At 39.4% G+C, this 24,326-nt stretch overlaps 3 protein-coding genes across 3 annotated transcripts; 1 reads left to right on the plus strand and 2 right to left on the minus strand.

Annotated features, from left to right (window-relative positions):
- Positions 1–9,830: 9,830 nt before the first annotated feature.
- On the minus strand, positions 9,831–14,458 carry LOC131778784 (myosin-4). Its single transcript, XM_059095233.2, has 4 exons — positions 14,328–14,458; positions 13,824–13,864; positions 12,699–12,847; positions 9,831–11,803 (listed from the first exon to the last, which is right to left on the minus strand). The coding sequence occupies exons 1-4, from the start codon at positions 14,359–14,361 to the stop codon at positions 10,522–10,524; spliced, it is 1,506 nt and encodes a 501-aa protein (XP_058951216.1). The 5' UTR covers positions 14,362–14,458; the 3' UTR covers positions 9,831–10,521.
- LOC131778774 (meiosis inhibitor protein 1-like) lies at positions 14,412–19,622 on the plus strand. The gene is made up of 3 exons (XM_059095221.2): positions 14,412–14,436; positions 14,550–15,950; positions 16,240–19,622. Exons 1-3 carry the CDS (start codon positions 14,412–14,414, stop codon positions 18,699–18,701), a joined length of 3,888 nt encoding a protein of 1,295 aa, XP_058951204.2. The 3' UTR covers positions 18,702–19,622.
- A 771-nt stretch (positions 19,623–20,393) lies between these two features.
- On the minus strand, positions 20,394–24,320 carry LOC131778704 (1-acyl-sn-glycerol-3-phosphate acyltransferase alpha). The gene is made up of 4 exons (XM_059095126.2): positions 23,645–24,320; positions 22,886–22,981; positions 22,475–22,547; positions 20,394–21,049 (listed from the first exon to the last, which is right to left on the minus strand). Exons 1-4 carry the CDS (start codon positions 24,173–24,175, stop codon positions 20,877–20,879), a joined length of 873 nt encoding a protein of 290 aa, XP_058951109.2. The 5' UTR covers positions 24,176–24,320; the 3' UTR covers positions 20,394–20,876.
- Between the last annotated feature and the right edge of the window lie 6 nt (positions 24,321–24,326).

Raw genomic sequence — 24,326 nt, forward strand, 5'->3', positions numbered from 1 at the left:
TGTTGACATTATTGAGTCCTCTATAGCTCAGAGGCTATTCTTTGGCTCAACTGTTATTCATTTAAAACCCCACGTAGTGTACGCCGCCATGCAGAGTCTAACGTACATATTCAACATTGAATACAGCAAAAACAAATGGTTGCTCACCTCAAGAAATGTAAGATAGGGTAGACATATTTTCTCTTGAGGACTTGAAATGTCTGACGAGCAAGGGCTGGTAAAACAGCTGTTTGCCTGGACAAGACTTATTTTTAGCGCCCACCAACTCCCTACTAATCTGAAACAAATCCATAACCCCGAAGGCGTCCATTGTTTTCGCCTTTTTTTGCTTTTGTCAAAGAAATGTATCCATAATGAAGAATAGGGTTATACGGAAGTCTACTCGATTGTGAACGCCTGCCTCACAGGCGGTGGAGGCTAGCGTTTCTGTGTCTCATGATAAGCCTCCTGAAACGAGGGCAGTCGGCCTGGGCATGGATATCTCTCGCGCCGCATAAGGTAATTCTTCAGAAAAAAAAGTTATCGAACACAAGTTTTTTCTAAACTTTCCTTAATTTTCCTTACCAATGTCAGTTTCGAAAAACACAACACAAAAGATAGGTCACCTGGTCCGTGGATTGAAAAATAATACCGTGTTCTCGAAATGCGCGCGCGCCAGGAGCCCATTCTTGCGCGCGCTCATTCCCTTATTACGTGATCTTTATACGCAATACAGGATGCGTGTTGCAAAACTGAGGAATCATCTTAAGGTTTGATACAGAATATTCGAGGAAATCACTCGAATCACCGCTGGTTTTTATGCAACTTCGCTGTTGTTCTTTTAATCAACGCCGAAAAAATTAATAAATAATAAATAATAAATAACGCCTGCTGAGAAGGCCAGTGATAAGAAGTGCATTTGATTTATAGAGAAGGTTGAGGAAGATAATTTGGTTTTAGAAACCCAGTTAAAAATGTAAATTGACCACCGTAAAGAGTTTTAAAGTTGACGTTTCGAGCGTTCGCTCTTCGTCAGAGCGGGTTGTGTGTCCTATATGCAGAAATTGGAACGTGGTGACAAGAAAAACACGAATAAATTAATTAAATGAAAAGAGTATGGGGATTAAGGGTGCCGATGTTTTTTATAGAATTTTGCAGCTTTCCGAACTGCCTACTGCTTTGAATGATTGAGAATATTAATGGTCTAGCAACCGGTTTGGATGCGTTTCGCCATTCCTAGTCTAGTCTAGGCTAGTCGTCTTCCTCCTTCGCCAGTATATAACGTTTTTTTTTTTAAATAAGTGCAAGTTGTACAGGTGAAGTGAATGGTAGTCTTATATGATCGCTTGAGTCCCGATGTAGTCTCGATGTTATGAATGAAAGGGCAAGTTTTGCATCGTGCGCGCGCATTTGAAAGTTCCGGGATGATCATCAATTTATTATTGAACTTCTGAACTTAGGAAGTTCAACCTCGCTCCCAGGTCCCCTCTCTTCCTTTCTCGAGGGAGGAAGACAGAGGACCCAGGAAAAGAGGAAGGAAGAAATTTTCCAGAATAATCGCAAACAAAGTTAATCAAAATCAATGTAATCTTTGAAGATCCAGAGTTTGAGGACTGTGATTGAGCATTACTACTTCTTTTGGAAGCAGCCTTGGTTGTCCTAGAACATCCCTGGGTGGATGGAAAGTAGAAATGGCTAGTACTGTTGAGGCCTTCAAAGGTGGTAGGGGAGGAAGATTCTGACCCTTTTTAGGTGGAAGCTGCATAGAGGACTTCACAGGTTGGGAAGAGACTCCTTGTGTCTGTACCTTCTCCACATTTTCTTTATGAAATTTGGAGCTACCTTTGACATCATTTTGTGCAGCATGTGGTTGTTTCAACAAGAGAAGTTTGGCTTCTTCTTACTTCAGTTCATTTCTAAAGTGTGCAATGGACGGAGGAGAACCTGGCCTCGAGCCATCACTAGTATTACCATTAGTGACTTTGACATCCCCCTTGACCTCACCATTGTTCTTTCTCCTGCTTTCCAAAGAGGACAGCTTTTCACACTCAATTGTAAGTTGCTTTTATTTCATTAAATAGTAGTAGGAAATTATGGTTTTATGTACATTAATGAAAAAAATCATTTGGTTTGAATTCACTTTTTTTCTTTAGCAGAATGATTATACGGATACAATTATTATCGCGAATGTACAATGAATCGCTTTAGTTTCACTTTTTTTTCATTAAGTAGCTTCACTGACAATGTGAAATATATAAAACCGAGCCTCTGATCTAAAGGTGCGATCGCCATTTCTTATATAGTTACGATAAAACCCAAAATTGTTGCCTTCGAACAACTATCGTGTTTCCTGCATACATCAATAGTAAATGTAAAGTACGTTTCTTCCTTCACGTCAGAGCCATGATGATTCTGCGAAAGAGATATATGAAGAAGTCACATTCTTTAAATCTCTATACGAATTTCATGATAAACTCCAATTCTTGGAGCAATATTTGATGTACAAGACAAAAGCTGAGTGATTGAAACAAATTATCACATTCCAGAAAATAAGGAACCTCAAAGAAAATGAAGTAAATTTAAAGCAGTCGGTTTTGTAAAAAACTTAAGTCAAAGAAAATTAGTTTCATTTTAATCCTCAGAGTCACTCGTTTTTACGCATCTTTAGAAGTAAAAATGACCACGTGACCTGAAGAAACGAGAACTCTGACAACGAGAAGCTGAATGCGTCGATCAATTCGAAGCTTTAAGATCCCCCCGGCCACTCTCTCCCCCCTCTCTCCTACCCTTCAGAGTTTGAATTTTTGAAGATTGGTTCGTTCAAATTTCTGAAACGCCCTCTCCCCCCCCCCCACCCCGGCCAAAATTGTGTTCAAATGCCTCACCCAAGTACCGGTTATGATTGTCGATTTTTTTTGTGAACGGCAAGATAAATAGCGACCGTGACTTTCTTTTAGACCTTTTCTTCTGACCATCTTCTCGCAAAATTGAACTTTTTACCTGCAAACACCTCCATATTAAAAGACAAAACACGTTCATTCCGCTGGAGAGACTTAACAATTCAAATTGCCCACCCCACCCAGGCAAGCTTCAAATTTACCACCCCCACGGTACGGACGGCTAACTGAACCCTGTCCCGTAAAACACACATGTTACGGAAATGGCACGAAAAGCCGCCCGACGTGCCACACGGCATATTGGGCATAGGAAATTCCCGGGGGTAGCCCGGGTGGTGGGTGAAGCTTCAAAGTTATTCTGCGCATCACAGACCAGTTGCGACGAGCATGTGCCCATGCATACAGGGGAATTTCTAACGCGGAATGACTTACTCTTGTGAGAACCTGGAGAATTTTCTCGTCGAACTGCTCTGATAACTCAAGGCCCCGCTCTTTCTGCGCGAGCACGAGTGGTCCAAACTTGTGGATAATTACGTTGCCGCTTTGCGGCTTGCTGAACATCCCCAAAATTCGCTTTCTTAGATGCGAGATTGATTGCTTAATGGTAATAATAGATATTAAATGTTACTATAATCTACCTTCTTTCACAGTCTCATGTACGTCAACTCTGCTGAACTCAGTTTGGGTTCCTATTTCCACATTCTTGACAGTATGTTTAGAGATCTTTGGCATGATATTATCCACTGTCTCCGTGGATAAACCTGTCTCAAACCCAGATTGGTGAACTCCAATGTCCACACCGTTTAAACTTGACCCAGAAAAAACGGAGTCCTTGGATGCCGCAAGATTCTCCGGGACACGTCGATCGTTTGGAGTTTGACGCATGCGTGGCCAAGTGTTAACGCTGGTGCCTTTTCGAGCTGCCCGTCGGGGACTTGTTTCGTCTTGCTCTGCAATGGTTTCTAGGGCCATAAGAGGTACTTCTATGGAGTCAGGGGGTACAGCACTAGCTGGTGTGTCTACCCTCAGAGTAGGGGATCCTGGAATGACGACTTGAGATGGGTCATCGCCAAGAATCCAATCCAACTTTAAAGTGGTCTTGTCAATGGCGCGCTTGTTTTTCTTTTCGTCATCAAGGCCGTCTAAGTTTTCTGCGCCTTCTGCAGAGGCTGATTTGGAAATGTATTCACCAGTGTTACAATACCTGAGTACTGATGTAAATAAACGTTTAGTAAGAGGCAATGGAAGTGCGAGATATGTGAAAAGGCGAAGGGCTGGGTAAAAGGTTAGAAGGTTAGATTCTTTGTCAAACATTCGTGGGTGGAGGCGGAATCATGAGTCATTGACCAAAGGGGTTAAATCAGGTGGCCAGAATCATGAATAATTAAGAAATCATGAATTATAAGATATAGTCAGTGAAAAATCATGAATACCGTAAACAAGTTGTCGATGAATCATAAATCATTTCATCGAACTAAAAAAAATTGTAATTAAGGAATTATTTACGTCTACGGTCAGATAATTTCACTTCTGCCCTCGATAAAAGTATACTCCCTCTTTGAATTAAGGTAGTCCCTCGCTCTATTGTGGGTCACCCGGCGGTGCTCTTCTTTCAACTTATCGTGTAAACTACAATACTGGCGTCTTATCAAGTGGAGCAAGGTAACTATGAATATTAGTCGCCATTCTCAAGTTTGATTAAAAAGGAATGGAAAGAGATATTGTACTTAGAAAAGGAAAGGTCTTTAAAACCTGGTATTGAGTTGTAATCGGGGACTGAAAAAAATGTGTGTAATCAGAGTTCCGGTCACTGCGTTATCGATTGGGTATATAGTAAGTCTCAACTGAGTACTGAGAGTAATCCGGAGCTACTTCGGTTTTGTTTAACCAACGATTTGTCTACAAAACTCGTACTAAACTTTCCAATCAATCGGTTGCACGCGCTTAAGATGATTACTCAGAAATGAAAGTTGTTGAACGATTCTTTTTTGAATTTTTCCTTTAATGTTTCCTACCAACTCTGTTTCGAAAACTACGATGAAAAAAGATAGCTAAGCGTGCTTGCTGAAGAGATTTTATTGGCCAAGCGTACCCCATTTAAGCCTATACAGGTGCAAATGAATAAAAAAATATAGGTCACCGTGCTCGTTCAAGAAATAAAGACCGTCGTATCTGGTGAAAAGAAGTCGACTAGCGAGCACGCGCGCTCTGAGACTTTTCGAATTTTAAAACACGCGGTGAGCATTTGTGACGCGTACGATTTTCGCGTATGCGAGTTTTTTTAGTTTTTCAGTTTTTTCGGTCGTTTCGCTTTTGGGGTTTTATTCGTTTAAGATTAAGAGTTTACCGCGCGTCCGTTTGGTGGTGCTTTTGCCTTTTTCCGAAGAATTTCCGTTATCGCTTCGTAAAGATTCTCCATGTTCTCGGAATGCGCGCGTGCTTATTCGCCTAATTACGTAATTTTTTGCGCAGTATAGGATATGCAGTGTAATGCTGAGGAATCATCTCGACTCGGTTTGCTCGTTCATACTGTGAGGTCTCATTGTCTTTTTTATGTTTTTCTTCCCTTTGATTGGCTGTTTGTCGCTGGGAAGTTGATTTGGTTTTACGCTAAAAAACTCAGTCCAAATGTTCTAAGTACGTTTTTAAGTCGTAAAATGTCGGGAAATGCTAAAGAGAATGAACCGTGTTTCACTATCGGAACGAGTAATTGAGAGGTTGTGGATTCTAACTATGGGGCAGTAAGTCCAAACAGAAACACACCTGATAAGAGTTTCCTGATTTCCATGCGAAACTTTGGACTGCAGACCAGGTAGCAGATTACGTTTGTGACACAGGGAATGCATTCAATTATGTCCCCGACATATCCAACAAAATAGCTAGGTGTGTAAACACGGAGTGACTGAAGAATCACCATGACTGATGCAGGGAGCGTACAGACTGCAAAGACTACAGCGATTAACACAAAAACCTTCAGCGACCTCTTGATAAACAACAGAACTTGTTTGCTGCCTGCTGAAGCTCTAAGTCTTCGGTTGATATTGTGGTAAGATATGGTGTAGGCAGTCAGCTCTACCACCAGGGGGAGGGTATAAGTAGCGACAGTCACAGCTACTCTGTAGCCAGGGGCCCACTTTTCAGAGTCACACGCCACGAAAAGGACTCCTAAACGAAGAATCACAGCGCTGATGAAAACGCTTAAGAAAGCCTGTGGGATGAGAAAGGGAGAAATTGTAGGTCATTGCAATAACGGCAGCTTCAACAAGTTGATCATCTCATATTGAAGTCACATCAAGACACTCACTTTTTTCTTGACTCCAGAAATTTTCCTGATTGTATAGCACATCGATGGTGAGCAAACAGACATGGATCTCTCAAGACTGATCAACATCAAAGAGAGCGAAGATGCAAATCTGGCCACTCCCTCTACATATAACAAGGCTTTGCACATCGGCCGGCTAAGCTGTACATCCAAGTTCTTTATGACAATGATGGCGCAGGTGACGCAAAGATACAGCACGTCAGCTACCGCCATCTGGACGATCAAGTAAGTGCTGAGGTCGCGGAACGATTTATTCTTCAGGAACACGATGAAGAGGAACGTGTTCGTCATAAATGTGATCACGAAGATCGCAATGTAGAATCCGGTAACAATATGCTCAAACCATCTCTCATCTTTGGATGCATTGGTGATGATAAAACCTTTCATCTCTAAGGGTGAAACAATGAAAATAAGGGACCATTCACTTTGGGGGACGAGGATTTTAGTCGTTTCTCAATGAAAATGACCCAATCCTCACATAACGCTCTACAGTATTCTAATGGCATTCCCCTCACTGGTGATCAGTTTTCTCTAGACTCTGTTAGAGACGACTGACGTCCCTTGCGTTCCCCCTTAAAACCATGTGATCCCTTAAAAATCATTAGATTAATTTTAGCCCGAGCCTTTAGGCGAAGGTTAAAATGAGGAGGCCCCAAGACATATTTTTAGCCCAAAACATAGTCTGGTAAATACTATTTCTATTATTTTAGATGGCATCGAGAAAGTATAAAACTGGAAAATCGACAACAAAACAGCCTGAACTATCACGCCAGCTTGCCAAATCCTCTATTTTAGCTCGCAAAATGTGCCACAATTCCCGACAAAATGATAATGTTAAAAAAGTCTCTTTCAGTCTGTGTATCATAACATTTATCTGCGCGGACCTGTCGAAGTAGATTTTGTATGGGTGTGCGTAAAGCAAATATCTTTCTAACACAACTTCCACTTGAACCCAATTTGCTGTCGAAGGACACTTCCTTTAGACTCCTTAGTCAGAGGTGATTATTCAACAGGAGCTGACGGCCATCTCAGATAGCAAGAAGATAGATTACTCAGGAACTCGGCCTCATCAGATGTTTCGGCCTTTGATTTTTGTTTCAATTCCTACTCTCCGCGGGGGGCTCCCTAAACGGAGTGACAGATGACAATTTTGAACGAAGTAGGCCAAGAGGATGTTTTCTCTTTGGAATTTTTTTCGTAGTTTCTATTTTAACCAAAGATTGCGGCGTATGTTAAGGTGACTCTTTCTTTGGTAAACTAGGTATAGCAGGAAAACGACTCGTTTGAAAAACAAAATCACAAAGCGTTACAAAAGTCAGCGTCAGTAACAGAGGACACATTTCACATCGTAAATGTACTTGATTTTTCAAGCGAACATATAAAGTTAGAATTAACCTCTTTGATTGATTTGAAAACAGTACTGCTGGCTTTCAATAACCAACGGAGATTACACCCCTTACCTTAATTCTGACAGACCTAGTATTTGGCTGAAGTAAAGCTATGTTTGGTGATAGATTTTCCAAAAGGTTATGTCAGTATTTATCCTTAAACAACTCCTTCATCGCAACTCGCTACAGAGATCATTGTTAAAAATCAAGTCTCCAGCGGTTATAAATCATTGTGCCGTGTTCCTCATAGCCAATAAGAGCTATATATAGAAACCATACCGTACCGCACCTGGTTCGGGTGCGGTTAGCTAGGTTCATTTGCATTGACGCATTCTTGAACTTTGCGGAACGGATGTCGATTGGAAGCTAGGCGTGAGTTGAACAGGATACTACCGGCAATGCCGAACAAACGTTCAATAAAAATCGCACGAACGGTTCGTGGTGCCCACAGTCAATTGTCTTCATTGTTTGGATTTAAATTAAAGGAAAATTTTTTTGATCACACAAGTAACAAATTGAAAACAATGGAAAGAAAAAAAAGACATTATCACACAAACGGAAAAAAAAAAACATAGTCAAGCGTAGTAAGCAAGGGTTATTTTTTCGGCTAGGCGAGCCAATTGAGATGGGACACTGTGTAACTTTCAACCGGACGAAAATAACGCATTGCTTCACCTTAAGAGAAAGAAAATATTACTATTTTAACTGAACTCACCAGGTATTTTGTGGTTTATTGTCTAAATACCTCTAAGCAAAAATAAAATGCATTAGTGCAACACTTGTTTAGTCTCGTCACACAACGTCATATATTCCCCGTTTGAGAGGGAGTGCGTGTTGCGTGATGAGACCAAATAACAGTTACGAAAGAGACAACGCTTACTGCCATTCCTCAAACAGAGAGAAAATCAAAATTAGTCGCCTACAGTTGATTGCCTCAAAAATATAATTCCAAGTAATTTTACTACGAAAAGCGAACTGAGACTCTTTTGTCTCCAATAGACCCTAACCAAAGATATATTGCGATATATTGCGATATATTGAACAAGAAAAGGATAGGATTTCAGAGTGCCTATGAATTTGGCAAAATGGTGCCATGGCATACCTTTTCACTGGTAGGGTGATACTTAAACCAACTCTTAACTTTTACTTATGTAGTTTCATGTTTAAACCAAGTCAGATTCAATCAATACACCTAAAAAAAAAAAGGAAAAAAGAAAATTCTACCTATTTTTGATGTGGTAACCTGGCGGCAAAGGATCATAGTTTAAGCTCCAGGCCAAGTCTTTGGGCATAGTCCACTTAATAAACCTTTGACCCTGAAAAGTGATAAGCATCAAGTTTCCCCTGTCAATATCACTCTGAATCACTCATAAAGGTCAAGGGAATTAAGGAAATGATCACCAACTACAGAAGCCCTTGATTGTTAAACAAATTCTCCTTGTCAAACACCTGAGGAAATGTATAGGAAAAGCACAGAGAATATGAATACTGATGTTAGAGTGTAAAGGGGTTAAGAAGGACAGTTTCTGTGCTTTGTTTTGTTGCTCTATAAATAAATCAGGGACAAAAAGATCAACATTTGTGTTTCATCTCCATGTTAACACCAAAGTTCTCTCTAAACAGATGATCATAAACTGAGTGCCAATCTGCCTAAAAGCACTGGATCATATCATTTTATTGTCATCTTGACTAAACTGGCCAGTTCAGCTGAATCAAATTTATCCTTTAACATCAGGGTTTACTGGGTTGTGCCCTGAAGTATATTATCAAGTGTGACAGAATGACTTTACAGATTCAAGTTGCATGTCAAAAAGACCAAAACCTCAGTAATCATAGCAGCTGATCAGAAAAAAGGTAGGCAGTTTAAGGAAGTATTGAGAACTGAAACTTAATACACTTGCAGACCACAGTTGTTTGAAGTAATGCTATCCACTGGATAAATCTCTATCCATTAGATAACGTGGTACCTTTTCTTGACACTTATCCACTGGATAGCGACTCACCTGCCCTTTGAACAATTGGACCATAGAGTGTAGTGAGCTACACTGATGGAACCTCTCAGTGTATGACACAACACTTCTGAGATGGAAAATTTGAAATTTGAAATTCTTTGAAAAATGGTTTTTATCATCTGGAGTATATTTGAGTAACATTTTTTTACCAGACATTGATGTTAAAATCAGTTAAAAAATTAATTATTCTCTGTCTTTCGAGATAGCTGTGAACAAACACCACTGACAGTTTTTGCATGGTACTTCCTGTACAGGTTTTTAATTTGATCCTTCTTATATAAAATAAAAAAACATAAGATAATAACTAACTCACCAGAAAAAAAAAAGATTTCATCACATGACAAATCTTAATACCACAAATACTTATTTTCTGTCTTTTAAGTGAGCTGTCAACATCACTGACAGTTCTTGCACTGTACTCACTTTAAATACAACTTTTTAGTTTAATCCTTCCTCCATAAAATCAGAAAAGGAAAATTGCTAATTTACAACAACAACAACAACAACAACAACAACAACAAAGTGATTTGTTTAGACAACAGTTCTCAATATCACAAAAGGCTGGTGTGCAAAGTGAACAGCACAAAATGGTCTGACAGCAGGTGGGTTTCCACCACCTACTGCCTTTTAATGACAAACCTGCATGTGCAGTCACAAGTCACTTTTTATTAGGAATTAGTTGTCAGAACTTGCTGGCCCAGTGAACAGCATCTCTTTGCAAACATGAACACCAACATAACACTCAAATGTGAACATCTTCAATGTAATAATAACTTACCACACTATTAAGTTTTTTTTCCAAACTCAATGCAAATAAACAAAACTTGAGTTTTAATAGTTAAAACTCTTCCTTAGGATGCAAACAGACAAGCAAAAAAAACAGTACACTAAAATTATGGCATTTCTCCTGTTTGTCTACGAAATCACAAGTTTGCAGGTGAGTGATCTGGAGAAGGTGTATCCAAGGACCTGGCTGTCTGCACAACCTTTTTGCTACTCTCCAATAGTGCGTCCCTGTCATGGAAGCTGTTGCCCTGGAGGCTGGAGTAGAAGGACTTGTTAGGAAGCGGGTAGTGTCTTCTAAAGGAATCATCAGTCTGACAGGGTGTATTCATTGTTGGCTGGAGCTCTGTGTTGGTTCCCTGATGTTTCATTGGTGTCAAGTATCTGGCCATTTTTCTAGTGGATGTCTTTATCACATGGTCAAAAGCTTGCCCATTGAAACTGTGAAGTGCTTCTATTCGTGCTCTCTCCAAGCGTGTCAAGAGCCTGGGTGCTGCTTCAGTGATTATACTTTTGGCTTGAGGGGATGCCTCATGAAGACTTTCCTCCCAATTAGGGTGCTTACTCTTAACACCTTTCACATGATCTTCACACACTTGGACCTTCTCAGTCTGGGTCTCAGTATTGCTGCAGTCACTGGGTGTCACTTGAGTTACTTCATCAACAGAATGACATTTTTGCAGAGACATCTCTCCCAGGACATCTACAGCATTTGCAATTAGTGCTGGCTCAACATCCATCTCACCATCTTTCTGACCATAATCACTTTCATGATGGGTTTCCTTGACTATTGGTTCATTTACCTCACTTTGAACTTTCCCTTCCTCAACAGTTTCACAGTCAACAGCCACTGGGTCACCCTTTACTTCAGCTTCACAGGCCTTCTTGTTGGAGGAACTCAACTTGTCAAGGCTCAGGCCTCCAAAACTATGAAGAGCCTCTAACTGTGAGGCTTGGACCTTGGTAAGTCTATTACTTTTGGCAGAATTTCGTCTTCGCATCATGGCTGAACTCCTTCTTCGCAAAGTTGATGATCTTCTATTTTGTCTCCCCTTATTTATAGATTTCCTCTTTTCTTTCATAATTCTTTCCAAAGATCTCTTGTCAAAGCTTTTTTTAGTGTTTTTCTGTGCAGTATCATTATTCTCAAGTCCTGAGTGTTTGGTTCCTGCACTTGATCTGTGTCTTTGAATCTTATTTTGCCCATCTTTCTTTTCTATATTTTCTGCCAGTGTGCCCAAAGGAACATTTCCAAAAGCTTGCTGTGCTTCAAGTTTACATTGTTCAAGTCTTGTGAGTTTTCTTTTTGCATTGATGGGGTCATGTGTTTCTGTTTTCTTCTCACGCACACTAATTTTTCGTTTCTGGCCGAGACGAATATTCTTGAATGCCTCATTGGCTTCCTGTCTGGCTTTTTCCATTCTAGAGGACAAAAGTATTCTATGTATGACCGCTTTGCTATTTCATAAAAATAACAAATAAAGGTTCAGTAGAGAAAAAGACACTTTTGTTTTAAGATTTGGAAATCATACTATAAGGCTCATATTTTACATCAATTCCATGGGAAAAGGTTCCCATAACAGGCAGCTATGAAACTAGAGTTTACATTTCTAATGGTACCCCTACTGAGTAATTCTACAAGAAGCAATTGACTTCTTGAACATTCCGTTCTGATTTTTTGGGTAATGATTCCTTGTTCAAATTGTGCTGCTATGGTGAGTTACATTAAGTCAGAGGTAGATCAAGAGAGGAGGTGGTGTTTAAGACTCACATTCAGCTTTTTAATTATTTAATGTGTTGTTAAACCAGCTTAATTTGGCATCCAGCATGAGGCTCAGCACTTTGAGAATTTTTGTGTGTGCTGATCTGCATGCAAAACTAGCAAAGTTCATATATTGAAACTTTAGACAGGTAAGTCTTTGGTGTCACTCTCTGTGTTTGGACACTTCTCCCCAAGCAACTCAATTAGAACATGATCATAGAAATGGCAAACAATCAAAACATGAGATTGTTGCAGGAACCTTCAGGTTGTGAAATTGATACTCAACTTGTGAAATTGATACTCAATCTTAAGGAATTGAGGGGCCTTTTCACCAAAAGATAATAGTAATAACAAAAAGAAAATTCATAAGAGTGAGACCAAGATAAACATTGTTATCAACTAAGCTCAGGTACATTTGGACTCCCAGGATTGACTTGCAATAAAATTCTATTTGGCAATATTGATACAGTATAAAGCAGGCAGTTAAGAGGAAAAACAGAAAATCTTCAATCAGAGGATATTGCCTTGATAAAACACATAATTATCAGTCCTTACCGAGTAAGCCTCTTCACATTTTCTTTTCTTGTGGCAGCAGTCTTTGCAGTTGAATTGAGTTTTGACTTGAAGCTTTCCTTTTTAACAACCAAGGAATCAAATGTGCAGTTGCCAAAGGCAGCAAGTGCCTCCAGTTTTGCTTGCTGTACCTGTTGATGATACACAAAAAAAAAGTTAATTTTTTTTCAAACAACAGTATATTGTATTCAAGAAATTATTTATTGCAATAATTTTGTTATCAGTTGGAGACACAGTGTCCATGTCAGACAACAAGTCATAGCCAGGTTACTGAGTTGTGTACTTTCACAAGACAAGCACTCTCACAGTACTTCTTTTTACCCTATGCCCAGTTCTTTTTTAACCCTTTACACCCTAAAATCAGTATGCATATTCTCCACACTTTTCTCCATGCATTTCTTAAGATGCTAGCTAAGAGAAATTGTTTAACCATCAAGAACTTTTTAAGTTGTCAGTCATTTCCCTTATTCTCATGACCTTAATGTTTTATTCAGGGGTGATCTTGTAAGGAGAAATTAGATGCTAGTCACTCTGAGGGGTCAAAATGTTAAGGCCAAATTAGTGCTGACCCAGGATTAAGTTATAATCTGGGTTTCTCTATTTCTTTCTTTAAATCTTTTTCCAATAATTTTCTCTTTTCTTTTTCAAGCATTCAAGCATCAAATTGTAGACAAAAGAATTGTATTGAATATTCTTTTAAAGCTATCAGATCTGTCTGGTCAGATTTCACACCAATCTTGGGTTATCTTAACCTAGCTAATTGAACAACCCAGAGGAGTACAACAGGGACCAGCACATTGTCAGGGAATCCTGCCAAAACCTGGAGTAACCCTCCATCAGACTTCCATCCTCCCACAGGTGGTAACAATGCTCTTAACATCAGAAAGCACATTCTCCAAAGTGTTCTCTACATATTTCCCATTACTGACAAGGAGAATAGCTCTGACGATCAAATCAATGAGCAATTATTTTTTTGATTCTCATGGCCTTAGTTTTCAATTCAATGATGATATAGTCTGGAGGAATTGGATGCTAGTCGATCTTAGGGATTAAATTTGTGTATGTCTTAAAAAATAGGAATAAAATACAAAAAACTTTAACTACTACCTTTGTGAGTCTTTTCTCTGAGCATATTAATGGATTTTCCTCTGAAATACAACAAAGTAACGGTCGTGTTTACTTGGAGTGATATATCGATTTAACTGACTTTGCTTAAAAAAGTCTCTGATTTGCGTTCCCTATGTCGTTGTGGTTCGGATACGTGTGTCATCTCTGAGCCTGTAATAAGCTAGCAGATAACTCAGATCAAACGGGGGCACGTACAGTTTACAGCAAGTTGTACAGTACTAGTACTAAGACGTACGCGGTACTGTTCGGCAAAAGCATATATTTGTGTGATAGTGTAAGTTTACTAATACAAACGGAATCTATTTTCAGTTATCACAAAATATTTTACAAGCCAGCCCTGTTATAACGGACAGATCGTATCCCTAATAAAGTTATTGGGTCTTCATGTACGATATTCGAAAACAAACATTTCGACGAGGTCGGGCGATGGAAGATGTTGTCGACAGAGATATTTTTACACGATTCAAGCAAAATATTACTTACCTTCTTTCACATCCACAGTTACGTCAGATGCCATCCTTAAGCAGGCTACAAACTGCGACAGGTTAAGAAAATTTCTGGTCGGTTATGGAAATCGTACTCCGATTACTTCGTTATTTATTTTGAACTTTCCCTCCGAAAAAAACTGTAGTACACATGCGCAGGTGAAACACACAAGCTCTTTACATTCGCGGGCTCACATAAATCCGTTACCATTCCTGCAAGTATCGCAAGTTAGTAGAATGGAGTCGACCGAAAATTCGCTCAGTTTTTTCACTTCAAATCACTCAAAGCATGATTCTCAGTGGCGAATGACAGGAAGAAACGTTACATTAGTCTGCGTAGCGTGTCTTGTAGAGCTTTTGGAGAGTCCAAATGTCCTTCACCTTCGCAAACGCAAGGCTCTTCAAGAGATTGTTTTTCTTCTTACGAACAATCAAAATGTCTTGGAGCTTTTCTGTCAAAGTACGCAGATTGTCTCGCACCTTTGCAGCACAATAATGGATTTGTTGTCATCAGAGAACGAGCTTCTGATGAACACAGCAGTTGAGGCACTCGATATTATCACTGTCAAGCTGCGTTCTGAAAAACTTGTGGAGAAAGTTATGGAAACGTTAGAGAACCAAATATTGCGGTTAAACAATTTCAGGAAATCCTATCCTTTTGTTCTCGCCTTAGGGCGACTTTTAAAATCGATCCCGGCTTTGTCTCAAGTATTTGCCAAGAATTCGTCTTCTCTTTTGGAATATTTTATCTCTAACATTGTGTTTCCCGAAGAGTCCATTAAAGTCGCCTTCCTATTCATACTTGTACAAGTATGCTCCAGCGAAGAAGCGGTGAAGGAGTTAAATTTTCAAATCCGAGAGAAAATGTGTCGACAAACATGCGCTGTTATCAACTGTTCTGTAAGTCTCGATACTCAAGTTAACGCCCTTGGGGTCCTGAAAATGTTCACTGCACAGCCAGATGTGTTAATGTCCGTTTTGAAACCCCCAAACGAAGGTAAAAGCGATATTCTTGAAAGTTTAAAGAAGTTGATGCTATCACAAAACGAGGCAATCCAGACTGGAGCTATACAATGCATCACTCGTATTTTACAACATGATTCTGAAGAAAAATCATTTACCAGGGTCATTCTAAGATGTGGAATAGGAGAGATGCTTCTTGAGGACTTGGAGTGTTCAAATGACATAATTCTGGCCTCGGTTTTCTGTTGTTTGGATCACATAGTGAGAGCCGATGTCTTCTACACCGAAGGCTACTCTGTCTACGGCATCGAGTCAGTAATCGTCGGTGTATCAAAAGCCATCAAGTTCAAGAATCCTGAAATCATTCAGCAAGCAATTCGTGTGCTTTCCCTAATTTTATCTTCGCAATCGTTCAACGTTGAACTCTTCCCAAACGAGGAGCTTTGTAAGAAATGTGCTGATCTCCTGCACCAAAGCTTGAAGTCTGCAGATCACAGGGTTATCACTCAGGCAGCTTGTGCTGTGGTGCAATTTCTAAACATCAATCATTTTCCCTCATCGGTGTCGTTTGAAGCTGTTGTTCCTCTTGTGTCAACTGTGATCTCCCAAATGGAAAAATTCACAAAGCCAAGGATATATTTCCGAAATATTCCTAAAGGTAAGCCATTCTTTAATTCCGCATCCTTTTGAAAGAGTCAGCTCACACCCCTTCTAGGTTAAGTTAAGCCAACACCTGAAGAGCAGATTTAAGCTCTGACCAAGGTCGCAGTGTTATGCTCTTAAGCGAGACAAGTTATTAAATATATTTCCACTTTTTCCGAAAATCGCTAAATGCCTGACCTTTTCTTGCACTTTAAATATTACTAGACAACTTTGAAAGCCGCTCCACCTACACTTTTCTCATCGTATTTATACCTCAGCATAACAGAAATTTGTTTATCCATTAGGAGCATTTGGAGCACTTCTGGGTGCTTTGTTGGAGGTTATCAAGAAGGCTTTACTATTTGGTCAAGAGTTCCAGGTAAGGAAACCGTCGTACGCAGCCCTGTTGACAAGGAATGAATCAACGGTTTCATATGAGAATGAAATACTTGAGCAGTTTGTTGATTCGTTGTGGAAAGCTATCGATCAGACATGTGTACCGGCCTTGATGCTGAACTACGAATCTATCGAATGTCTTGCAGTGTTCAAAAGCTTTTTTGAGATTCTCTCTGTCTCAGTGTCTTCAGTGAATAGTTACAGACACGATTTTGCAAAGAAACTAGCGTTAGGTTCTTTTGTTCGACTCTCCCTAGAGATCAGAGAGAGGTTTTGTAGACGTCCAGATGGCAAAGAGCTCGGAGACGTCACAGGGCGTTTCTTGACAGACCTGTGCCTTGCACTTGCCGATAGTTGCGACACCACCCAGCTAAAGGAAGTGCTTCAGACAAGCAATATTGCTGGTATCCATTCCGTAACCGCTTGCCTAAACATACTTACACAATGCCCAGTGAGACAGTCTGCCACGACTGAGATAAATGACGTCTCTCTCTTCAATTCGCAATGTGCTTGCATCGAACTGATGTACGTGGCGTTTACTCATGGTGACATGATCGTCTCCCTCGAAAGCCTCGCAACAAGCTTGCACAAGTATATAATGCTTCTTTCCGACCTCAGCCTTATGCATCGTTTCACTCTGAAACACTTACTGTATCTTTGGATTGCACCCTACAGCAGGCTGAGTAAACTGACACTGCCAACTGACGTCATGGAAAGCATGGACGTCGCTCAAAACATTCTGGAGCAGAATTTGGTGAATTTTACACCAAACGAATTTGAGTCAATTCACATTCAAAACATTCTCTTCCTTTCCTGGATATTTTCTCGTGAACCTCTAGCACACGCCTTTGGTCGACAGGCTTTGATTTGCTTTCTTAGAAGCGAAAAGACTCAGAACTGTTCCCCTGACGAGGAACTCCAACAACTTTTAATTTCAAACGATCCGTGTTTTCGAGAATTTGTCTCACTGATTGATCATAACATGGAGACCCTTGTTAGTCGAGTAGGGATCATTATAGAAGCATTGATGTCTGGAGATTCAAAGTCTATCCCAGCCAAGATAAGTGCACCTCACTTAAAATCAACAGCAATCCAGATAACTAGCATTTTCCTCAAGATTTTTTCAAGCCACAAGTCCCATCCTCTCGCACACCATTCTATTTCTACCATGCTGGATGTGATGACAACAGTACAGATGAAGGCCAACCTGGCATTTGACGTCAAACTTTTGTATCGCGTCATCAACTTGTTGACTTCCTCAGACGGTGATCAAAGATTTGCAGTTTGTGCCATAAATTATCTGAATGTTTTGCTGGCTAGGGATACGAATAGAGAAAATTACCGGGTGGCTGCGGTGCTTCTATCCAACAAGCCTTTCTGTAGCTTTGTCGAACATATTTTGAATTCCAAACTGGTAAACACTGTCGAACTGCGAACGGACTCTGTCAAGGACGTCAATCTTCTCGCAAGCACTTTGGTTCTCATCGCATCCCTTGCAATCTCCCAGATGTTGTCTCAGGAAGGTGCTCAGCATATGTTCAGTCTCGACAAAAAATGTATGATTAATCTTGTCAATGAAGGGCAAAGCATTTTGGTTCTTGCAAGTCTTGTCTTTTGGGATGTCTTCTTCAAAACTAGAAAGGAGATAGTGAACCCCATTTTGGTATTGTCGAATGGTAACGACGCAAACGAACCTTCTCTCGAGAAACTATCCGATGAAGACCTCCTTGTTCTGCTTGTTTATATACAGAACTCGTTAGTCCATGACAGTGAGACTGTAAGACAGTGCGCAGTTAAGTGCTTAACAAGCTTTCTCGGTTATGTCCCAAATACCTCAGACTTCGCATGCAATCCTTGGAACAGAATCGTTTTGGAGTCACAATTGTGCGTACTCAGTATTAATGTTCTAACACCAAGCTTGGTGCTGTTTTGTTTGCTGGTGTTGCAGTACGCACCGAACAAGCCTTACTTAAACGATGTCCTTCAAGACGCAGTGGAATCCATTCTCCGCAAAATCCCTAGCGTTCTGTGTTCAGAGCAAGACCTCTCGTGGTACTGTGTCAATTTTCTGGCGCAGGTCTTGAGTAAGAAACACAAAGTCATGTCAGAAAACCAAAAAGCTGCTGTCTTATCCTGGCTGACAACTTTTAAGGAAACGCTGAGGGGAAACGAGGAACGAAGAAGCTTAGCCGAGTCCCTTAATACAGAAGCGGAACAGAGTGACGAAAGAGAAGTCAGATTTTTCAAGATAGACGCTGTAATTTTCCCCAAGACATCGCTTAAACCACCGGCTTGGTTGGATCATGAGCTGTTGGAAAAAGTCTTCTGTCTCCTCGATAGTAAAGGCAACGAAGACAGTAAACAACAGTAGCCTAAGCGAATGCCTTAGTACACAGGCGGTACCGAGTAACGAAAAGGAAATCAGAATTTACAACAGAGACGCTGTGATTTTCTACAAGACATTGCCTAAACCGCCTGATGTGGTGAATCATGAGGTGTTGGAATGCCTTCTGTCTCCTTTATAGTAAAGGGAACGAGAACGATGAGACAACAAATGAGTTTCTTGCGTGAATTTAAAAAGAGAATCTCCATAGCAAGAAAAGTGGATATTTAGCAGAAACTTTGACAAAACTAGGTGAGAGACAGGGTCTTTGTAGTTCTGAGAGAGCAGAAAAGTAGTCTGAAAATTGTCGTTACAGAAGTAGAAATTTTAGGGTTTTGTTATCTTTTATTACACTTAGGGCAAGTTTAGCCATGTTTACTAACCAATAGCAACAATCGTTTTTCCTTTAAGAGATACACATTTTTACAAACTTGATCCCCGATAAGAGGCTTTTAATCTGTTGGACATATGACTTCATGGAATCGTTCAGAATCGCTTGGGATTACGCGCAGGATTTAACCCAATTTAGATCTGCTCGCGTGATCATTTTTCAAACTATCTTTCGAGTATGCATTTAAAGGTATTCAAACGCCGCCCGAGAAGGTTACATTACCAATTTGGTGCAAATTTCTTGTAGTGTGGTCCGGCAGGGCAAATTCAGCTTGCTCATTGCAGTAAGTGCCGCGAGAACAACATGTTTAGGGGCAGGTTAACAGCTTCTGCAGAAAAGTCACTGCAAGAAAACGGCATTAACAGTACTAGCCAGTAAATACAGCTGCCTCAAACTATTTCAGCCTCTTTGATAGATGAAAAATACAGAAATCGCACTTCAGTTGATATGATTGGCGAACAAAATCATGCGTGCTTCTTTGAAAGTTGCATGTCCATTGAAGACCTATCTACACCCCTTAACGCGCCTGAACGTCACAACTTATGTGAGGGGAGGTCTTTTCAGCAAAGAGATATTTCTTACCAGGGCAAAATTAAATTGTGTCGAAAGTAATCCAGGCTTGCATTGGTTTGGTTTACCTTGCTCTATGAGTTTGGTCCGGGAACTCGCACCACTCTCCAGACCATTGATAAGAAAAACTAAAATCGATCACGACTTGGTCGCCCGCGTTTTCTCGCGCTTTAGGCGATTTGCTTGTTTTTACTTTGAGTTCTGATTGGCTCTTCAGGGTATTTTCCTGTCCTCCGATTGGCCCCTGTAATAACTTTGGTTTGGGTTTTATGACAGTCAATTGCAAAGCGCTCAGCTTTATAAACAACTCCTCAAAGTTTAACAATTGCAATCCGAGAATTGTACATTTTATGGATACGGATGTTACTTAATTGTCCTTGAGGTCAAACATATTACTTGTTAAAGGTGTTTTTTAGGTCACGTTTAAGTGTTCATTTGGGAAAAAACATATGCAAATTAATTTAGCATTTGAAAAACGGTTGTGATGGAGTAACAATTAAACAAGTACTGAATACCAGATTCCTTCTAGGGTGACTGTTTCATAAGTGTTAACATTTAGCCTGCACCTAAAGGCACCAAAAGGGCTCACTCTTCCACATGACAAATTATTTTTTGAACAAACTAATCACTTAGTAAGAGCAGTTCCCATTGTACTATCCACACTGATTCTTGGGCTGAGACAAGACAAATTCAATGGAGTACACAAATGCTGGGATAAAGACAAATCCTTTATTTATAAATAATAGCCATTAAAACATTTGTTTGAACACAATAATTTAAAAAATAAAAAAAGACTCAGATTACAAGTATTTCAAGCCAGATGTTTGTCTGAAAATTAAAATAGAGTTATTGATTTATTTCATTCATAAAAATTAAAATAAAGATCTCTTTATGATTTAAAATTTTGAGTTTCAAAATTAAATAAAGTAAACACCAAGATCACTCTGTTTGTATTATTAGAGTTAATTGAAAAAACCTTGCAAGCGAAAGAAGGTCCACAAGCATCATTGGCTATTTTAGCCCAATAGATTACGTAGCACCAAAAATTGTAATGGGACTGGAAACTATAAATTCAATGTACAATCCATCTCTTTAGTAAAATAATTTCATTTCTGATCATATTCATTTTTAAAACACACTTAAAACTCCACATAGAATTGAATTTAAGCTCAACTTGCTTTAATTTCATGTAAATGTTAGTGTCACTCATTCTTTTTCTCTCCTGCTGGTACTGAATTCTGGTGGCTTCCTGAAGAGTCCTTTTCATGGAAAACTTTCAGCATCTCTTGTCGAACATGATCTGTTAACTCCCCAACATCATCGGCTGCAAGGCCATCAGTTGAAATGGGATCCAGCACTTTAATTTTAATGATTCCTACAAGATGGCACATGAAAAACTTAACTAATAAGTTTATGATTTAACCCTTTAACTCCCATGAGTGACCAAGACAGAATTTCTCCTTACAATATCATTACAATATCAAGCAGACGTGTGATGAGAATAAAGAAAAATATCAATCAGTGGATTATAAGTTGATACAATACCAAATTCTCAAAACTAACATCACAAGAACTGAATGACAGACAGTAAGGAGAATTAATAGTGAGATCTTGGGTGTTAAAGGGTTAAGACAGCATCAGTGTGACTGACAATTAGGTTACCTCATACACAATGTGATGTGCAATAAACATGGAAAGAGTAGTCAAATGGAGTCAATGTCTGTGACAGTAAATGACACTTTGACAAACTGAATAAAGTTATCATCAACACCTTAATTCTAGTAATCTCTACTTCCACCATTCATTCAACAAAGTAATCATAACTCCCAAACAATGTAGAGAAAATTATTATACATTAGGCTTTCTATGAAAACTCTGATTGGGCAAGAACATACAGTCAATATACCATAGTGTATGAAGTTGACATGATAACTCAATACCTGCAACAAATATTGGATTATCATGAAAAGTTCAAAGTCTGCCTAGTTTCCAAGCCCCTTGCCATTAGTGTGCTCAAACTTTTGCCAACTCAGAGAAAAGTGTCTTCTTTTGCATATTGGTTAAGAATATATAATCATTGCATTTTCTTATGGTGTGTTATGATATGTTAAAATTTGTTTGACAGTATGCCATATTTGGTTATTTGCTAAATTAAATATGCAGTGATTTACTACTTATAGAATTGTCTCCAACATGGCATGTTGCATTTCTTCAGTTTTGGCAGATAACTCAGACCTCAGCATTGATAATTCATGACATCATGCCCAACCTTATCCAATAATTAGAGATGGCCAATGAGAAAAGGAAAAGTGATTAGCCCCTTCAAGATTGTTTTCTACATTTGTGGGTAATTGATTTTAAGGGTGGTACAATATGTGTAGATCAATCAAAGTGCCCTCCAAGGCAAACTAACACATTTAAGCAAGGTTGCTTTTGACACAAAAAAGTTTTTAATGAGTGCAGAACTGTGGGCCAGGCTGACTAAGGAAAATAAAAAAACATTCAGACAAGAGAGTGTGAGTGGAATAAGGCAGCAATCCTGCACTGAGGTGGAACCCTAGTCCATCCACCCATCCATTCTAGTAATCCCCTCATTATAAAATATTTCTGTCAAAATCAAAATTTACTATCATCTAAGGGGTGGGAAAGGAGGAGGTAACAACTTCTACCCAATACATTTGAGTATTCTCATTACCTGTATGCTGTATAATGTGTGGATTTATGGAGAAGTTACATGTTAATCACCTCTGAGAGTTAAATTTTTCTTAGTACTAAAATGAAAAAGCTACCTGAAACTTACCATGTTCAAATGCTTTGTTTTTCTTGTTGAAAATTGAAGAGTAGTCATAGATTACAATAGGAACAATAGGAAGCTAAAACAAAACACACATGATTGTTTCATTCTGAAGTTCCATAAAATGTTCCATTTAATTTTTACACTACTTTTACATATTAAGTATTATTAATAGATGAATATTTTAACTGTCTTTACGAATAATCAAGTTCACAAAGACTATTAATTATTTTCAATTCATAACTTTTGTCTAATGAAAACACCAAACCATGAAGTTGGCCTGCATTTTTGTCCTGCCATTAATCCTCCATCTTGTGAGTTGTTTCAAGTCATCCCTCTGTGCATTATCCCTTTTCAACACTTTCCAAATTCACATGTGTTAATGGACATCAACTTGAGAGAATCCAGACAACCTACCTGTGCCTGAATGGCAAGATGGAAGGCACCTTTCTTAAATGGGAGAAATGTACCACTCTGGCTTCTTGTGCCCTCTGGAAAGATCCAAAGATTAATCTGCAAATAACATGAGAACATCTGATATTTAATTTATTTAATATTTACTGCTAACATTTTAGCAAGTTACAAATAAAGTAATAACAGTGTAAAACCTGTGTCCTGTGAGCAGAAGACTTGGTCAACAGCTCAATCTACTGGCGGTTATGTGTATCTAATGTGTAAGGTTATATTATATTTCTAAGCTTAATAACCCCAGAAAGCTTTGGGAGAAATTTTCACCAAACAGCGAAAAATCCTCACAGGTGAACTAATTATAATTAAAAAAACTGCTGAAAAAGAAGCCAGAAAAATATCATGCTTCAACAGGGTTTGAGCCCCTGTCCACCAGACACCCACAGGGCCCTGTTATTAAGCCAAAAAGCTACCAGCTGGGAGCAAGGTAAATTTTAACAGCTTATTTGATCCAAAGTTTGTGCTGACAAGCATAAAGAAAATTGCTCATTAGCATTCCTCTAGGGGTCCTCAGAAAGATACCAAGATAGCTATAATTTGGATCTTTTTGGACCTCAAATTTCCCAGTTGATGTTTCACTGCTTCAAGGCTTGAAATAATCAGCAACAATTCTAAATACTTCTTCGATTGTTGTCTCGGCCGTTAGCATGACCATTGAAGTTTGAACCCAGCCCCCCTCTGTTGACCACCTAGACGATCACCAGTTACCTTTTTATCACGCATCGTTTTTGCTGTTTTATCCATGACGTTTCTCGCACTCTTGGCGTTAGATCTATCAACAAATACGACTCCAAAAAGCCAGGCCGCAAATCCAAACAGAGGTGCATACAGTAGTTCCCTTTTCGCTAAGAACGTGGTTCTACGGGGTGTCGTCTGAAGCAACACAAAAACGTCAAGCGAACTTTGATGGTTGGCTACAATAATGAAATTCTTCTCTTTGAGAGTATCAAAGATCTCAAGTCCTTCAACTTGAGCGCGTATCGAGTAGGCTCTGACGAGGAAATTGTACAAGATGCCGGAGCAACGATGAAAGTTGTCTACATCAAATGGATGGCACAAACCAACAAAGGTCCAATGAATGGCGGATAACATGATCACAAAGTTGTAGCCAATATACTTTATACGGAAACGAAAACTTCGCGATTTTCTGTATAGAAGAATGAGTCCGAGTAAAAGAAACAGGAGACATAGCAACAAGAACCTAAACTGCCACATTTCTGCGTTGTTTACGACGGTCATTCGCTGTTCATGTGGTCAAGAAGTCGAGACACAACAATACTGTTTACGAGTTTCCCACAATGCAAAGGTTTGTTGAAATCCCAGAAATCCCAGCGTCCTTCCAAGTATATAAACGGGAATTCTCTTTTATCAGTTCAGTTACAATCAGAAA

The sequence above is a fragment of the Pocillopora verrucosa genome, chromosome 4 (assembly GCF_036669915.1).
Source record: "Pocillopora verrucosa isolate sample1 chromosome 4, ASM3666991v2, whole genome shotgun sequence".
Classification (NCBI taxonomy): Eukaryota; Metazoa; Cnidaria; class Anthozoa; order Scleractinia; family Pocilloporidae; genus Pocillopora; species Pocillopora verrucosa.

Bases quoted from the DNA above. Each gene is read 5' to 3' on its own strand.
- LOC131778784 (XM_059095233.2), bottom strand. From the start codon at position 14,361: ATGGCATCTGACGTAACTGTGGATGTGAAAGAAG. The intron at 12,848-13,823 runs GTAGTAGTTAAA...TATCATCAACAG, and splicing joins CAGAGAAAAGACTCACAAAG to GTACAGCAAGCAAAACTGGA. The intron at 11,804-12,698 runs GTAAGGACTGAT...TTTGTCCTCTAG, and splicing joins AATGTGAAGAGGCTTACTCG to AATGGAAAAAGCCAGACAGG.
- LOC131778774 (XM_059095221.2), top strand. From the start codon at position 14,412: ATGGAAATCGTACTCCGATTACTTC. The intron at 14,437-14,549 runs GTTATTTATTTT...CATTCCTGCAAG, and splicing joins AATCGTACTCCGATTACTTC to TATCGCAAGTTAGTAGAATG. The intron at 15,951-16,239 runs GTAAGCCATTCT...TTTATCCATTAG, and splicing joins TTTCCGAAATATTCCTAAAG to GAGCATTTGGAGCACTTCTG.
- LOC131778704 (XM_059095126.2), bottom strand. From the start codon at position 24,175: ATGACCGTCGTAAACAACGCAGAAATGTGGCAGTTTAGGTTCTTGTTG. The intron at 22,548-22,885 runs GTAGGTTGTCTG...GTTTTGTTTTAG, and splicing joins ATCTTGCCATTCAGGCACAG to CTTCCTATTGTTCCTATTGT. The intron at 21,050-22,474 runs GTAAGTTTCAGG...GCCATCTTGTAG, and splicing joins AAACAAAGCATTTGAACATG to GAATCATTAAAATTAAAGTG.